This window comes from Anomaloglossus baeobatrachus, chromosome 8, assembly GCF_048569485.1.
Source record: "Anomaloglossus baeobatrachus isolate aAnoBae1 chromosome 8, aAnoBae1.hap1, whole genome shotgun sequence".
Taxonomy (NCBI): Eukaryota; Metazoa; Chordata; class Amphibia; order Anura; family Aromobatidae; genus Anomaloglossus; species Anomaloglossus baeobatrachus.
In genome coordinates this window covers 31788534-31807431 of record NC_134360.1, presented here as the reverse complement: position 1 = coordinate 31807431, position 18898 = coordinate 31788534, and the positions used below count along the sequence as shown (strand labels likewise).

At 47.2% G+C, this 18898-nt stretch overlaps 1 protein-coding gene across 1 annotated transcript in view; it reads left to right on the top strand.

Annotated features, from left to right (window-relative positions):
* Nucleotides 1–18898, top strand: part of FOXP1 (forkhead box P1) — a 918681-nt gene that overhangs the window by 564854 nt on the left and 334929 nt on the right. The window contains exon 6 of the mRNA XM_075321416.1: nucleotides 1548–1729. Within this exon, the coding sequence (XP_075177531.1) occupies nucleotides 1559–1729 (171 nt within the window). The 5' untranslated portion in view covers nucleotides 1548–1558. The remainder of the gene's footprint in view (nucleotides 1–1547; nucleotides 1730–18898) is intronic.

Genomic DNA, 18898 nt, shown 5'->3' with positions numbered 1-18898 from the left:
GTCTGCTTTCTTTTGGGGCTGTCTGCTTTCTTTTGGGGCTGTGTGCTTTCTTTTGGGGCTGTGTGCTTTCTTTTAGGGCTGTCTGCTTTCTTTTAGGGCTGTCTGCTTTCTTTTAGGGCTGTGTGCTTTCTTTTGGGGCTGTCTGCTTTCTTTTGGGGCTGTCTGCTTTCTTTTGGGGGAATGTCTGCTTTCTTTTGGGGCTGTCTGCTTTCTTTTGGGGGAATGTCTGCTTTCTTTTGGCGCTGTCTGCTTTCTTTTGGGGGAATGTCTGCTTTCTTTTGGGGGAATGTCTGCTTTCTTTTGGGGGAATGTCTGCTTTCTTTTGGGGCTGTTTGCTTTCTTTTGGGGCTGTCTGCTTTCTTTTGGGACTGTCTGCTTTCTTTTGCGGGTGTCTGCTTTCTTTTGGGACTGTCTGCTTTCTTTTGGGGCTGTCTGCTTTCTTTTGGGGCTGTCTGCTTTCTTTTGGGACTGTCTGCTTTCTTTTGGGACTGTCTGCTTTCTTTTGGGACTGTCTGCTTTCTTTTGGGACTGTCTGCTTTCTTTTGGGACTGTCTGCTTTCTTTTGGGTCAGGGTGAGTGAAGGACCAGCAGAGGGGATAAAGTATCCAGCTCGGCAACAGGTTACAAGGATCTGTAGGGAGCTTAGGTGTCAGCTTGAAGTCAGTTCATGAGGCAAGTTTAGTGATCTCGTCAGCCTGCTCACTAGCCAGGGTGAGTGAAGGACCAGCAGAGGGGATAAGTTATCCAGCTCGGCAACAGGTTACAAGGATCTGTATAGGGACGCTAGGGAGCTTAGGTGTCAGCTTGAGGTGAGTTCATGAGGCAAGTCTAGGGATCTCGTCAGCCTGCTCACTAGCCAGGGTGAGTTTAGGGCCAGCTGAGGGGATAAGATATCCGGCTCCACGACAGGTTGCAAGAACTTGTATACGGACACTAGGGAGCTCAGGAGTCAGTTTGAGGTGTTTTCAGGAGGTGCCCCCTCACCCTAGTGGCAGAGACCTCCATTGTAACGTGCCCCCTGTGTTCCCTGTGTGTTGCAACATCTTCTGGGGGGCAAATTTTGCTAGTGCCGTGCGTGACATAGTGACTCGTGTTGGACCTGTGCGATGACCTAAGGGATGAAATAGATGGCCACACTATTTGCCTATCCTAAAGGAACAGATGAAATTTTGCACCAATTTTTGGTTCCTTTGGGGAAAACCAATGACGTATTCCCGATTCCCGTGTCTCGTTATCGCCCCCGTTTTGTGCAATGACTGTTTTAGCATTTCTATAAGAGATGCATGCATGCAAAAAAAAAAAAGCGAAAGCGATAAACAAAAGCAAAGTCGCTACATTTTGAACTGAAATTTGCTACAATTATAGCTGTTAAAGAAAATAAACAGTAACGGTTAGCGAGAAGCGCTCAGGAAAGATAAATTGTATGAAAGGAAATGACAAATGTTTACAGTTTGGGGCTGATTTTGAGCAGGGCACGTATCTTCCAATGCACTAACTGTTTTAACAGCTGTTTTATTATGTTTCTCCCCCTTCTTCTTGTTTTAAAGGGCTTTGAGTCATGATGCAAGAATCTGGGACTGAGACGAAAAGTAACGATTCAGCCGTGCAGAATGGTGGAAATTCTGGTAACCACTTATTAGAGTGCACGTTACGAGAAACGCGATCTAACGGAGAGACACCTTCTCTGGACGCCGCCGCCGCCGACCTTGCACATCTTCAGCAACACCAGGTACCGTGCCCCCTCGTCCCCCTGGTAGAGAAAACAGAACCGTCCATGCAATCACAATGGAATGTGAAATTTATACTTTATTATGTGTTCTGGCGCCCGGGTTCAGGCATTCATCACTGGGAAAAAGAGATCAAAGACGGTTGCGCTGCCCGAAAAAAAGCCAGTGTGGACTGTTTAGTACCAGAACGTAGTCCTGCTGACAACTGTTAAAGCAAAGGAGGATACTTCCCCTGCTACTGAGTGAACATTATCTGTTTTTTTGGCATGAAAGTAATGCAAACCTTAAAACGCGTGGTGGGAGCGGTCGAAATGCGCTGTAACCCACAGGAACCAATCAGTCATGGCCTTTTATTGCCTGTAATATTTAATAAATGGTAACGGTGAATTTTTGGGAGTTTCATTGCACGAGACTAAGGTTACGCTACTTAAAGCGTCCACATCGGGGTGATTTGGTCTTGAAACTTTATTGCAGTCTGCTGCATCAAGTATGTCCCTCGTAGACTGTAAATGAAAGGGTTTGGAAAAGCTCTTCGCAAATATTAAAAAAAGAATGTCTCTAGCTTTGGAGGACCGGCCATTCCTGTACACTACATAGATGACCCATTGGTTCCAATGAATGGTGGGTAATGCTTTATTTGACCACTGGGGGCACTGCAGGGAAATTCCCATTTGGGATGTTCCTGGAGTTGGACATTATGGAATCGGCTCATCACCCCAATGTGGAAAATTCCTTTAAATGTTCCCTCTAGTTTCTACAAACTTTCTGGTATGTCTTAACAGAGAAATATTGTCTCCACTCATGAGCCACTTTTTGCATGAACTCGCTATTCACTCTATAAAAAAAAGCTTAAAGGGGTTGTCCACTATTTTAAGATTGATGCCTTAGGGCATCAATGTCTGATCGGCCGGTGTCCAACACCTCGCACACCCGCCGATCAGTTGTCTTTGGTGTCAGTGGCCGGAAATAGCACCCCTACCAATCATCTGTGTTGGTGTTGGTGGCTGGAAATGCAACCCCTTCCGATCAGTTGTTTTCGGTGTTGGTGGCCGATAATGGCACGCTTGCCAATCAGCTGTTTTCGGTGTTGGTGGCAGGAAATGGCACCCCTACTGATCAGTTGTTTTCGGTGTTGGTGGCCGATAATGGCACGCTTGCCAATCAGCTGTTTTCGGTGTTGGTGGCAGGAAATGGCACCCCTACTGATCAGTTATTTTTGGTGTTGGTGGCCGATAATGGCACCCTTGCCGATCAGCTGTTTTCGGTGTTGGTGGCTGGAAATGGCACCCCTACTGATCAGTTATTTTTGGTGTTGGTGGCCGATAATGGCACCCTTGCCGATCAGCTGTTTTCGGTGTCGATGGCTGGAAATGGCATCCCTGCTGATCAGTTGTTTTTGGTGTTGGTGGCCGATAATGGCACCCTTGCCGATCAGCTGTTTTCGGTGTCGATGGCTGGAAATGGCATCCCTGCCGATCAGTTGTTTTTGGTGTCACTGGCTGGACATGGCACACCTGCCGATCAGCTATTTTCAGTGTTGGTTAATAGAAATGGCACCCTTTCCGATCAGTTGTTTTCGATGTTGGTGGCCGGAAATGGCACCCTTGCTGATCAGCTGTTTTTGGTGTCGGTGGCCGGAAATAGCACCCTTTCCGATCAGCTGTTTTCGATGCCTGTGGCCTGAAATGCTCAGTTCTGGAGCTGCTCCATCAACTTATAGCGGCTGGGTACCTCACATCCACCGGCCATTCAAGCCAATAGGAGGCAGATGTGCAGTACCCGGCTGCTGCCGCTATCAGAAGACGGAGCAGCTCCAGAACTAAGCATTTCCAGCCGCCTGCTGCAGATGGCAGCACCGAAAACAGCTGATTGGCGGGGGTTTGGGTTGTTGGACCCTGGCCAATCAAACATTGATGCCCTAAAGGCCACTTTACACACAGAGATAAATCTTTGGCAGATCTGTGGTTGCAGTGAAATCATGGACATATTGTTCCACTTGTACACAGCCACAAACCTGGCACTGATTGTCCACAATTTCACTGCAACCACAGATCTGCCACAGATTTATCTGTGTGTGTGACACGGCCTTTAAGGTGGCTTTACACACTGCAACATCGCAAACGACATCGCTGTAACGTCACCGGTTTTGTGACGTTACAGCGACCTCCCCAGCGACATTGCAGTGTGTGAAACCTATCAGCGACCTGGCCACTGCTGTGAAGTTGTGATCGCTACAAATCGTTCAGGACCATTCCTAGGTCCTTTGCTTCCCGCTGTGCATCATGCATCGCTAGAAAGTTTCAGTGTGTAAAGGGGACTTTACAGCGACTTCCCTTTCAAATAGCAGCTTTACAACGTCCCCAACAACCAGCTAGGTCGCTCCGCAGATTTATCTCTATGTGTAAAGTGGCCTTAAGGATAGGCCCTCAATCTTAAAGTAGTGGCCAACCTCTTTATATCCGTGTAGGTCAAAGTAAGACGGGCTCTCCAGCACAGTGAGGGGGTCAGGTCACACCTCCCATTATACTCTATGGGAAACGGAGAGGAATGAGGATCTGAGTGAAAAGACGAGACTGACAGATCCTACTACAATTAGTAAAAGATTTAGCTTATTCTAGAGCTGGATTCACAGCTGCACTGATCAGTACCGACAAAGTGAAAAGATCTCATGACAAAATCCATCAACTAAGAGCAATGGAGTCACTGCCAGGTTTGTATTTAAAGTTAACTTTTAAAGGGGGGGGGGCAATTATTTTGTGAACATATACCATTGAGGTAGCCTTGTTTTGCCCTTTCTTTGGCTGATTGGCAGCCTGTGTAGACTGAGCATTCTTAGGAGTACCCATTCACGATAATCTTGCAGTGTAAATCAACCATAAGGGGACCTGCAGCATGGTGCCTATTTTGTTGAATACAAGCTGATCAGCAATGACCATCAGGAGCTGCTAATCTTGGAATGGAGCTACACTGCTGCCGGTGCAAATGGCCTCTAATTGGTAGGATTTGCAGGTGTCAGACTCGTACCTGTAATGATCGCGGCCAGTGTAGGGGCAGCAAGCGGGATTAGTGGACCTACTGGACAACAGGGGGGACCTAGGCTTACCCTTTAGTGGGAGGGGCTTAAAGCACCTACCACGAGGTAGACACCAGGTACCACTCCCAGAGCAGTGACCGTGACTGTGGCAGCTGACCCCCAGGACCGAAGACGGACTCTGGTATACGCACAGGTGCAAGTGGGTAAAAGGCGAGTTAGTTGAGACAGACAGACAGGTGGATACGGACATATATGGTGGGCACAGCAGGGACAGATAGGTATAGGAAGGCAGGTACAAGTGACGGACACAGGAATAATGGGACAGAAGCACAGGAAGCTGACAACTATCTAGAAGAGTGAACTAACTAAAGTTGTTGCACAGGCACCTCCCCTAATGGGAAGGTGCCTTAAATACATAGTGACTCTCAGCCATAAGCTGAGAGGCATTTCCTGCAACTAGCGCAACGGCCTCTTAAGAGGAGGGCCAGTGCGTGTGTGTACTAGGCGCGTTCTCTGGGAAATTTTGCCGCATGCACAGACCCCGGTGAGAAGAGAGGACAGCAGCACACGTGGACTACCGGTCGAGTTCGGGATAGGATGCTGGTGCTACAATATCAATCTACTAATGATGATGATTACCTCTGCCCGGAGAACCCCTGTAAAAAAATAAGCTAAACAAAGGAAAGAGTTGCTCTTCTGCAGACAGCTGTTTCAGGGTTATTGTCCCTCTTCAGTCCAGATAACTAATCCGCCACTATAGACGTCTTATCCTTAGGGGAACGTAGACTGAGCTAATTCAATCATTTCCATCTTACAGGTTTTTACTTGAAGTGAGAGAATCACAGCCATGCTGAAGTCATTAGTGCGGCAGTCACACAAACCCATGGATAAAATTTCAATAACTGCAGGCCAGAGTTGAGTAAACAGTTACACTGAAACTTAATTCCTGTTGACTTTTCCCTCATTCTTCGCCAGGGGCACATTCTCAATCTATGGTGCTAAGACAACAGGGGCTGCAGCTTTGATTAATGTAGGACAGTAGAATTATTACACTACGATATGCCAGCCGAGCATGAAAGAACAAACATAAAGAAAAAATTGCTAGTTTATATCTTCGGCAAGTTTAGGTTTGCCCACCAGAAAACTGAGATGGCATTTTGGGTCCCTATCCATGGTTGACGGGTTTACTCTCCGATGCAACCATTTCTGGTAATGCAAATCCTGGAGTCCAAGCTTGGGCACATCCATTGTTTTATGATACTCTATTTAGTCCCCTGATCCCACTGGTGAGAGAAATTAACCCAAAAGTCATGGAAAGGGCTCGCTATGTGAGCAAACGCCAAGAGAGTCGTAGGCTTGGGGCAAATCATGGCTTTCATACTTCTCCATGTTTTTTTGAACAGAGTATTGATGGGTAAAGTTGAGCAAGAAGATTTGGAGGACAAGGATCCTACATGCACATCAGATGGACCAGAGCAGCGTGACCTCCCTTAGATGGCATCCTGGGAACTTTTTTGGATTTCTAGGCTCCCATAACCCTTGCACATCAGTACTGTGCAGCAAAAGGACCAGGACAGCGTGATCTCCCTTAGATGGCATCCTGGGAACTTTTTTGGATTTCTAGGCCTCAACAACACCTTGACATTGTGGTGCTACACATATCATGATGTCACTTTATGACTAGCGACTAGGTCTCACTCATCATCATGACCAACGGGTCTAGTAATCAAAAAATGGTCCAGGATCTGCTGTCGGGCAAGAATGTTTCCACTGCTTTTGTCCGGCTGCCACGGACTTAAGACCCTGTCACACACACAGATAAATCTTTGGCAGATCTGTGGTTGCAGTGAAACCATGGACATATTGTTCCATTTGTACACGGCCACAAACCTGCCACTGATTGTCCACATTTTCACTGCAACCACAGATCTGTCACAGATTTATCTGTGTGTGTGACACGGCCTTTAAGGTGGCTTTACACACTGCAACATCGCAAACGACATCGCTGTAGCGTCACCGGTTTTGTGACGTTACAGCGACCTCCCCAGCGACATTGCAGTGTGTGAAACCTATCAGCGACCTGGCCACTGCTGTGAAGTTGTGATCGCTACAAATCGTTCAGGACCATTCCTAGGTCCTTTGCTTCCCGCTGTGCATCATGCATCGCTAGAAAGTTTCAGTGTGTAAAGGGGACTTTACAGCGACTTCCCTTTCAAATAGCAGCTTTACAACGTCCCCAACAACCAGCTAGGTCGCTCTGCAGGTCCGGATCGCTGTTGAGTTGTTGGCCAGGTCTGCCTGTTTGACAGCTCACCAGAGACTCAACAGAGACTTGGGGAGGTCGCTATAACGTCACAAAACCGGTGACGTTACAGCGATGTCCTTTGCGATGTTGCAGTGTGTAAACCCAGCTTTAGACCATGGTCCTGCATATCTTTGTGCTCAACTCTGTTGTTGGCTTTATAGCCAATTAGGTCTTCACCGGGACCAATTTGACTTAATTTGAAAGAACTTCCATGGACATTAATAGAGCTGCACATATGTATGAGTATTGGCTTTCATAAGCTTGGCATCCATGAGGTCTTTTGGATGATTGTTTTCTGAATGACCTGACTCTTCATGGTTGGTCTGTAAAGGCTTTTGATTTAGGCAACAAAGTCATTTGGTCAAAACCACCTCTCATTCTCTGGTTTATAATCTAATCCTAGTGCTCATTAACATGATACAGATCTGAACTACTTTTCACCTACAGTAACCGACAACAAGTGAAAAAATCCAGCATGGCAACTTTTCGACATGGCACTGACAGCATCTCTCTTGCTTGTTTGTGTCACGAAAAGGGACCGATGGTCAGGAAAAATGGTCTATATTGTCCATCCAAAAATTCTAACTATGTGACCACCTTTACTTCTGAAACTTGTAAAGTTCTGCATAGGCTATGAGTGGAGGAGAGACTGGTGTCTGTCCGGCACATCTCTGATGTGCAATAACCATTTTGACCGTCTTGGACACTCATGAAGGTGCTCGAAGAGCAAGATGTGATGAAGGGGTTCATTTCATGTGATCAAAGAGATTTTAGAACAATTTGGGTGACCAAGTGGCAGAAAAACCCCATAGTGACCAATATGGTTGACAATGTTAGATGGCAGATAGCTACTTCCTGCCAAGAGACGTCTGGAGCTTGACTTCATGTATCTTCAATCTGGAGCATAAGCCAGATAATACTTCACTGGAGGAATGTTTTGGGAAGTATATAGACTGGTTCATGCCACTTACCTTGAGGTAGGATGAGGGATCTTGCTGGAGGACATCTCTACCTGCTTTTCTAGCCACGCCACTTACCTTGAGGTAGGATGAGGGAACTTGTTGGAGGACATCTCTACCTGCTTTTGTAGCCACCACAACTTGGATAATGTAGACCCTTCTAGTGCTAGGTTACCGCATATAACACTCATTCTGGAGATGACCATCTGATTCACTTTAGTTATACATTTTTCTTTTACGTGTGAGAGATGCCCTTCACGTTTGGTACATTTTGGATAAATGGTGGAAACTGACCTTCAGAAAATGTTGAAATCATGAAGACGTTCTGCAATTTTAGGTCACAGTATTCTCAACATCTTTTCTTGGCTTTTGGATTACTTATTACTTACTTATTTGGCGCTAGAAAACCTGCACTCTTCCTCCATGAAATGGCTATTTGCATTTTTAATTTCCCAGGGGAGCATTGCATGGCTGTAAGTCTCCCGGCACCAACCTGGCGCTCCCGAAAGGAGAAACTTTACTCTTTAGACTTTCTATTATATGAAACCTGTACTGTATGCCGCCGGAGATGGTAAAACAGCAATGTAAAGTGGACCCACTGGACCACAGGAGGACCCCAGGGCTTACCCTTTTGTTTGAGGAGCTTGACTTAAGGCTACTTTACACGCTGCGATATCGGTCCCGATATCGCTAGTGTGGGTACCCGCCCCCATCTGTTGTGCGACATGGGCAAATCGCTGCCCGTGCCGCACAACATCGCGCAGACCCGTCACACATACTTACCTGCCCGGCGACGTCGCTGTGACCGGCGAACCGCCTCCATTCTAAGGGGGTGGTCCGTGCGGCGTCACAGCGACATCACTGAGCGGCCGCCCAAGAGAAGCGGAGGGGCGGAGATGAGTGGCCGGAACATCCCGCCCACCTCCTTCCTTCCTCATAGAGGCCTGGGAGGCAGTTAAGGAGAGGTTCCTCGTTCCTACGGCGTCACACATAGCGATGTGTGCTGCCGCAGGAGCGACGAACTACATCGTTACTGCTGCAGTAACGATAATCGAGAATGGACCCCCATGTCACCGATGAGCGATTTTGCACGTTTTTGCAACGTTGTAAAATCGCTCATCGGTGTCACACTCAGCAACATCGCTAATGCGCCCGGATGTGCGTCACAAATTCCGTGACCCCAACGACTCCGCATTAGCAATGTCGCAGCGTGTAAAGCCCCCTTTAGCACCCACCGCAAGGCGGATGCCAGGTGCTACTCTCACAGCAGAGACCAGGTCCGTGGCAGCTTACCTCCAGGATAGGGAAGGACACAGGTGCAGGCTGGCGGAGTCTCTAGTGCAAACAGGGTGCACCAGGGTAGCTGAGGCAGGTAGCATGGGCAGGCAGAGTCACTAGCAAGGTCGAGACCACCGGAGTAGATAAAATAAGAGACAGAGGGGCGCTCCTAGTGTGACACCTGCTGGTCCAGTGGGGGAGGGTAAAGTTAGAACCACTAACCTGTTCGGGTTGTGGAAACCTCACACAACCCCAATGAACGCTGCTAGTGTATATTGCCCACCACACACCCGAAGGAATCCGGGTTCTGCAATCGGCCAGACATGTGATGTGGGACGCCACAGCAGGTTCTTGGGTTGCAGGTCCTATAGTTAGGGAAAACTCCTCGCTATGTCAGCTCCGTCCGCTAGCCCTCCGATGAGCGATTGTAAATGGAGAAGAAAGGATGCATCGGTATTTATCGGGCGCCAAAGCTTGGAAGCAGGGGAACCAGGCACGGTTACATTTACTTCTTTATTCAGAGATCAGGAACATCACTTCACAACTCCGATGAAGGCGGAGTATGCTGCCGAAACATGATGTGAAGTGATGTTCCTGATCTCTGAATAAAGAAGTAAATGTAACCATGCCTGGTTCCCCTGCTTCCAACCTTTGGCACCCGATAAATACCGCTGCATCCTTTCTTCTCAAGCCCACCGGAGTGGTAGAGGCATTTGGCACGGCCAGGATGGACAGGCAGAGTTACTAGAGCCCACAGTGCAGAATGGACAGGTAGCAGGCACCAACAGGACCGGATGGACTGGAGCCAGGTACAGGCAGGACAGCATGGACTGGAACCAGGTACCAACAGGGCAGAACGAGCTGGCACCAGGTACAGGCAGGACAGGTCGGACTGGAACCAGATACTGGCAGGAGAATTCTGGAACCAGGTAGAGGTAGGACATGATGGACTGAAAGCAGGAGCCAACAGGACAGGATGGACTAGTACCAGGTACCAACAGGGCAGAACGAGCTGGAACCAGGTACTGGCAGGACAGTACTGGAACCAGGTACCAACGGTACAGGACGGACAGGAACCAGGTACATGCAGGACGGGATGGACAAGGGGGAACCTGACAACTAACTGGCTAGGGTACGGAATACTAACTAACTAAACAAGGGCATTGATCAGGCCCCTCCCCTATTAGGAGAGTGCCTTAAGTACCCACTACCCATCAGCGATAGGCTGAAAGGCACGTCCTGGGAGTGACGTGCTGGCCCTTTAAGAGAAAAGCAGCAGTGCGCACGCACGCTCTAGGAGCACTCCCAGAGGCCCTGGGAGGGGGCAGTAGGAAGCACCCTCATGGAGCGCCGCAGGTACGCCGGATAACATGGAGAGAGCTGGCCACAGCAGTGACTGAGGGTACATTGCTGCGGGGAGAGGAGGAATTGGTGCAGGGACTACAGCGCTACAAAACCCTTCTTAGCTCATGGATGGAAACGTGTCCACATTTACCACCCTTTGATAATTCTTTTAGATCATTTGTATTTTCGTTTCCTCCCTCTCCATCATGCCACATCCCATCCATGCACATTTTTCAAGTTGTTGAATATCTCACAAAGAAAACATTTGAGAGTTTCGCCATCCATCAAGTCCTTGTGGGGCATCTGTGGAGTCATGAGTTTCGCCAACGCTTCACCAAGGTCTCCTGTTTTCTGTGGTCACTCCAGGAAATTGAGTTGTACGCAAAGTCTTGAGTGGTCTACGATGTTGACATTGGCTAAATTGTATGTGATGATACCTGATGCCCCTGATGACATTTTCTTATACCACCACCAAGTGGGGTCATTTAAGACTAAATCTGATTTCGGGGGTCAAATTGGTGCAGGCCCCTATGATATCGTACAGTTTCGAAAATCTCAAAACTACCTTGTCTTTGATGTTTAAGAAAAGTGTTAGTTGTTCTGTAAACTTGATATCTACAAACTTTTAAGAGAAGATTTATTGAGGAAAAAAAATGCTATATTTTTCTTTTTAATTATTATTCCCGTCGCCCACACATAAGCTGTTTGCAGTTCATCTAAACACTTGACATGCTTGCATTTCAGATGAGCTTGTTTTCCCAGTCTATCAAAATAACAAATATTGTTTGCTTCTCCATTTACCAGACAATATTTTTAAGGTGAAGTCTTCATGTAAATTTTCGACGTTGCCTGATAAATTTGGAAATCGGCATTTGTTTGAAAGGTGGTGTTGAAATCCATTTTATGTTTTGATACTTCATGAATATCTAATCATATATAACATATTGAAGACTCCTGAGGGACGCACGCTTTTATTTTTTGCGTTAGGGTATTTTTTGGATTATTTTTTTTTCCAGTCTGTAATGTTCCTATTGTGGGCTCATGCATCTGTCGTAATGCGCGCTCTCCTTCTCTGTCACATTCTGTCCTCCTTATCGTCTTCTTCAGAGGCCGTTAGCTCCACATTCACCAGAGTGGACCTGGTCACCAAGCCATCTTGACTGCTGCTCAAAATATCTACTCATTGGTTTCCTCTAATTATATACCATGACTTCTGCTATGAAAACATTATGTCTACCCCACTTTTTCTCTACCGAGCCACCATGACTGCTCCTACCCATGAAAACAACAACTCTGCCTTATCGTCTTCCTCCACCGAGCCACCATGACTGCTTTTACCCATGAAAACAACAACTCTGCCTCATCGTCTTCCTCTACCGAGCCACCATGACTTCTCCTACCCATGAAAACAACAACTCTGCCTTATCGTCTTCCTCCACCGAGCCACCATGACTGCTCCTACCCATGAAAACAACAACTCTGCCTTATCGTCTTCCTCCACCGAGCCACCATGACTGCTTTTACCCATGAAAACAACAACTCTGCCTCATCGTCTTCCTCTACCGAGCCACCATGACTTCTCCTACCCATGAAAACAACAACTCTGCCTCATCGTCTTCCTCCACCGAGCCACCATGACTGCTCCTACCCATGAAAACAACAACTCAGCCTCATCGTCTTCCTCTACCGAGCCACCATGACTGCTCCTACCCATGAAAACAACAACTCTGCCTCATCGTCTTCCTCTACCGAGCCACCATGACTGCTCCTACCCATGAAAACAACAACTCTGCCTTATCGTCTTCCTCCACCGAGCCACCATGACTGCTTTTACCCATGAAAACAACAACTCTGCCTCATCATCTTCCTCTACCGAGCCACCATGACTGCTCCTACCTATGAAAACAACAACTCTGCCTCATCGTCTTCCTCTACCGAGCCACCATGACTGCTCCTACCCATGAAAACAACAACTCTGCCTTATCGTCTTCCTCCACCGAGCCACCATGACTGCTCTTACCCATGAAAACAACAACTCTGCCTCATCGTCTTCCTCTACCGAGCCACCATGACTTCTCCTACCCATGAAAACAACAACTCTGCCTCATTGTCTTCCTCTACCGAGCCACGATGACTGCTCCTACCCATGAAAACAACAACTCTGCCTCATCGTCTTCCTCCACCGAGCCACCATGACTGCTCCTACATATGAAAATAACAACTCAGCCTCATCGTCTTTCTCTACCGAGCCACCATGACTGCTCCTACCCATGAAAACAACAACTCTGCCTCATCGTCTTCCTCTACCAAGCCACCATGACTGCTCCTACCCATGAAAACAACAACTCTGCCTCATCATCTTCCTCTACCGAGCCACCATGACTGCTCCTACCCATGAAAACAACAACTCTGCCTCATCATCTTCCTCCACCGAGCCACCATGACTGCTCCTACCCATGAAAACAACAACTCTGCCTCATCGTCTTCCTCTACCGAGCCACGATGACTGCTCCTACCCATGAAAACAACAACTCTGCCTCATCGTCTTCCTCCACCGAGCCACCATGACTGCTCCTACCCATGAAAACAACAACTCAGTTTCATCGTCTTCCTCTACCGAGCCACCATGACTGCTCCTACCCATGAAAACAACAACTCTGCCTCATCGTCTTCCTCTACCAAGCCACCATGACTGCTCCTACCCATGAAAACAACTCTGCCTCATCGTCTTCCTCTACCGAGCCACCATGACTGCTCCTACCCATGAAAACAACAACTCTGCCTCATCGTCTTCCTCTACCATGCCACCATAACTTCTTCTGACACGCCTGCATCGGGGCCTGGGGTAACTCATTACCAGACAGCGGTTCTGCTCCTGGGGCACCGCGGTGGTGAGTCCCAGTTTTGTGACACTGGCGGTGTCATTTAGGGAAAAGGAAGGGGATGATGACTATTTATTAGATGGTGCAGCTCTCCACAGGTAGAGTTGGGTCCCAGGGTGGATGGGGGTTGTAGTAGTAGTCAATGGCGGGGGTTGCCGGATGGGAGGTGCAGTCGAATAACGGAGCGACACAAGGGTGCAGTCTCACACGACACGCCAGTGACCGCCTTTGGTCTGGAAGGGTTTTACTGTGATGGGCTCCATCCGATCCCGGGTAGTTAGAAGGTCGAGTGCGGTGCACCTTTCTTAAGTGTACCTTCCCTGGTTGTCTTCCTGCGCTTGCTTCGCCCTCCTCTCTTGTTCCCTCACTCATTGAACTCTGCATCAGTGCCCGTGGACCCTGTTGGGTGGTGTGAAGCTCTATCTCTTGGTCCTTTGGGTCACCTTCTAGCGAATTTGTGTGCGGATGTGGCTTCGGTGCGTGAAGTCACCTCAGCCGCTGGTTTTGCTAGTTGAGTACGTAGGTTCTTCTCTTCTAGCCTAGGAAGCAGTCCCTGTGTTGCGACCAAGTCTTTTCACCTGTAGATTATATGTCGAACAAGGCCACGGGAGATTATGGCACTCCCGTAGTCTCTAGGACCCATTCTGTCTGTGCCCGAGCCGAGCGGTACCAGCTCCAGTCCACGAGACTTTGCTTCTCCACTGCTCCTCTCCTTTCCTTCTTCCTCCACACTGTCTGAATGTTCCCACGCTAAAGACTCCACCCCCCCGGCCTGGATTTGGGTATAAACGCCTTTGCCATGCCTGATAAGGTGTTACTGAGTGAGGGTGTTGTGCTTTACGTGAACCGGTTGTGACCTCCTCCTTACCCAGGATGGAATACCACACCTCTGGCTGAGGTGCAGTACCTCTGTGGCGACTGAAGACTCATGGGCGCCACACTTCTACCCATGAAAACAATAGGTCTACCTCATCGTCATTCTTTACCGAGCCACCATGACTGCTCCTACCTATGAAAACAGCAACTGTACCACATCGTCTTTCTCTACCTAGCCACCATTACTGGTTTAGCAATAAAAAAGCATGTCTACCCCATCGTCTTTAACTATTGAGCCACCATGATTGTTGTAGTCTTGAAAATAGCATGCCTACCCCATTGTTTCTCTACTGAACGACCATGACTGCTTCTACCCATGAAAACAGAATGCCTACCTAATCGTTTTTCCACCAAGCCACCATAACTGTACCCATGAAAACAGCATTTTTACCCCATCGTCTTCATCTACCGAGCCACCGTGACTTATGACAACACTATGTCTACCCCATTGTTTTTCTCTACCAATCTACCATGACTGCTGTAGCCATAAAAACATTGTCTACTCTATTGTTTCTCCACCAAGCCACCATAACTGTACCAACCCATGAAAACAGCAACTCTACCCTGTCGTTTTTCTCTACAGAGCCAACATGACCACTCCTACCCTAAAAAGCAATATGTTTACCCCATCATCTTTCTTTACGAGGCACCATGACTGCTTTAACCATGGAATAAGCATGTCTACCTCATCGTCTTTAACTATCGAGCCACCATGACTGCTGTAGCCATGGAAATAGTATGCCTACCCCATTGTTTCTCTACTGAACCACCATGACTGCTTCTACCCATGAAAACAGCATGTCTACCTCATCGTTTCTCCACCAAGCCACCATAAGTGTACCTACCCATAAAAACAGCATGTCTTCCCCATCGTCTTCCTCTACTGATCCACTATGACTGCCCCTACTCATGAAAACAGCATGTCTACCCCATCATTTTTTCTTTACCAATCCACCATGACTGCTGTGCTCATGAAGACAGCATGTCTACCACATAATTTCTCTACTGAGCCACCATGACTGCTCCTAACTATGAAAACAGCATGTCTACCTCATTGTTTCTCCACCATGCCACCATAACTGTACCTACCCATGAAAACAGCATGTCTACCCCATCGTTTCTCTACCATGCCACCATGACTGTTCCTAACTATGAAAACAACATGACTACCCCATTGTTTCTTTACTAAACCACCATGACTGGTCCTACCTATGAAAACAGTACGTCTACGCCATTGTTTCTTTACTAAACCACCATGACTGGTCCTACCTATGAAAACAGTACGTCTACGCCATTGTTTCTCTACCGAGCCACCATTACTGCTCCTATCTATGAAAACAGTATGTCTCATCGATTGTTTCTCTACTAAGCCACCATAACTGCTGTAACCAAGAAAGCACCATGTCCACTCCTTTTTTTGGTAAATGAAACTAACTTTATTAAAGGGATCCTGTCACCAGATTTGGGGCCTATAAGCTGTTGCTACCACCAGTGGGCTCTTATATACATCATTCTAACATACTGTATATAAGAGCCCAGGCCGCTGTGTAGAACGTAAAAATCACTTTATAATACTCACCTAAGGGGCGTTGCAGTGCAGATCGGTTACTCACCTAAGGGGCAGTGGGGTGCAGACTGGTCGGATGAGTGTCTCCGTTCTCCGGTACGGGCGCCTCCACTTTTGTCCATCTTTATCCTCCTTCTTCTGAAGCCTGGGTGCAAAAAAAGTGTCCTACGTCATCCACACTAGCCGGCATTGAGGTCCTGCGCAGGCGCATGTGCGTAACATCATGCACCGAGGTTTCAGAAGAAGGATGACAAAGATAGCCGAAAGAGGAGACGCCGGTACCGGAGAACAGAGACACCCATCCGACCAGTCTGCACTGCACCACCTCTTAGGTGAGTATTATAAAGTGATTATTACATTCTACACAGCGTCCTGGACTCTTATATGCAGCATGTTAGAAGGCTGTATATAAGAGGTGTGGTTGCCGCAGGTTATTGGGGCCAAATCTGGTGACACCCATCCAACCAGTCTGCACCGCCCCTTAGGTGAGTATTATAAAGTCATTTTTACATTCTACACAGCGGCCTGGGCTCTTATATACAGTATCCTAGAATGCTGTATATAAGAACCCACTGGTGGTGGCCGCAGCTTATAGTCACCAAATCTGGTGACCGGTTCCCTTTAAATATGTGCTGTTGACAAATGATACATCAAATCTGTACCAAAAACTCAGCCAAAAAAAAGCATCAAAAATGCATTTTTTCTTGCCAAGGTTTTGGCTGCAGAAAAATTACGCACTGAAAACGCAATTTATTGTCTTTATTTTTTTTTTTCTCAAACATGTCATGATTAGGGAGGATCGAAAACCACAAATATTCGGCTTCGCGAATATTTCCCGACTAGGTCGCCACTATTCACGAATATTTGATGCGCAATGTAAGTCTATGGGAAACCCGAATAACAACTATTTGGGCTTCCCATAGACTTACATTGTGAATCGAATATTCGCATAGCGGCGACCTATTCGCAAAGCCGAATATTTGTGGTATTAAATCATCCCTAGTGCTGATCTATCCTCTAAAACTGTGCTCCTCTTCTTCCTTTCCCCAACTGTCAATCCAACTGCTAACTCCTAAATTTCCCACTGCCCCCAAATTTCCGGGATTGCAAGAGCAGGCGGTATTAGTCACCTGGCCCTGCCATTGTCTGCATTTATGTATTACTGAACTGTTTGCTTATTGCTTTCACTTACTCCGGATAGCCGTGTGTCGCCACCGAGAGGAATTCACAGACAGATTCCGCTTAAGATTTACTAATACAAACACGCTGAGTAAATCAGCCTTATCTCTGCCTCCCAACTACTTATTCTCCATCTCCAAGATGGAATAAACAACTAAACCCTTGGAAAGCACAAGGCGCCATTATTTATTTATTTTTATTATTATTTTTTTTTTATTATTATTTTTTTTTATATTTATTTTTTTTATTATTATTATTATTTTTTTTTTTTTTTATTATTTTTTTTTTTGCAAGCACTAAAATGCTTAAAAGACGCCAGTGGCCTATCTCCTGCAGATAACCATCGCATAAATGGAGCAGGGACAACATTGTCTTTGAGAGAGCCGTCTGTTATTGACTTCTCCCAATGCAGGAGTTTACTAGTGTTTCACTAATGAGTCAGACATTTGGCAGGATAGTGATGTAGAAGAGTACAAGTGTGAGGCTGATTGATGACAGGCGCGGGGACCAGGCAGCACAAAAAGGACATATGATCTAGGAAGCTGGAGGGAACCGGCCGTGGCGCCTCTTCTCTGATAGAAGCGTTTTTTGGGTTTTTTTCGGTCTTTTAAGCTTATAATATATATTTCAGCATTTTGTCTCCATTGTTTAGCGCATTCTCACTTTGGAATTATTGTGTGGATTATATGTGGTTATCACAGCGGTGGCTCAGATTTCAGGCTTACAACGCGGTGATTTCTCGTCGCCACCGGGCACTGAATTAGTGAGATTAAATGTGACGGCCAAGAGCCACCACCGAGGGTGTATTTTTTTCCTTTTTTGTACTAGGACGGTGATGGAGAATTGTGGCTCTTTTTTGCAAATTGATGATTTTTTTTTTTTTTTTTTTTTTGCATGTTTATTTTTCTTGGTGATGTGTTCTTGACTTATATTTAGCATCCTCATGGACTCCAATGCAAAATCCATTCAATGAGCGGCACAGTGACTCAGTGGTTAGCACTGCAGCCTTGTGGTGACTTACCAGTTAGCACTGCAGTCTTGTGGTGGCTCAGTGGTTGGCACTGCAGTCTTGTGGTGGCTCAGTTGTTGGCGCCTCAATATTGGGGTGGCTCAGTGGTTAGCACTGCAGTCTTATGGTGCCTCAGTGGTTAGCACTGCAGCCTTGTGGTGCCTCAGTGGGTAGCACTGCAGTCTTGTGGAGGCTCAGTGCACTGCACTCTTGTAGAGGCTCAGTGTTTAGTACTTCAGTCTTGGTGTAGTTCAATGATTGGCACTGCAGTCTTGTGGTGCCTCAGTGGTTGACACTGCAGTCTTGTAATGGCTGAGTGGTTAGCACAGCAGTTTTGTGGTGGCTCAGTGGTTAGCACAGCAGTTTTGTGGTGGCTCAGTGGTTTGCACTGCAGACTTGGGGTGGCTCAGTGGTTGGAAATGCAGTCTTGGGGTGGCTCAATGGTTGGCACTGAAGTCTTGTAATGGCTCAGTGGTTAGCACAGCAGTTTTGTGGTGTCTCAGTGGTTTGCACTGCAGTCTTGGGGTGGCTCAGTGGTTTGCACTGCATCTTGTGGTGGCTCAGCGGTTGACACTGCAGTCTTGGAGTGGCTCAGTGGTTAGCACTGCAGTCTTGCAGTGCTGGGGTCCTGGGTTCAAATCCCATCAACGACAACATCTGGAAGGAGTTTGTATGTGTTTACGAGGATTTCCGCCGGTTTCGTTTCACAACCCAAAGGCGTACTGATACGGATCTTAG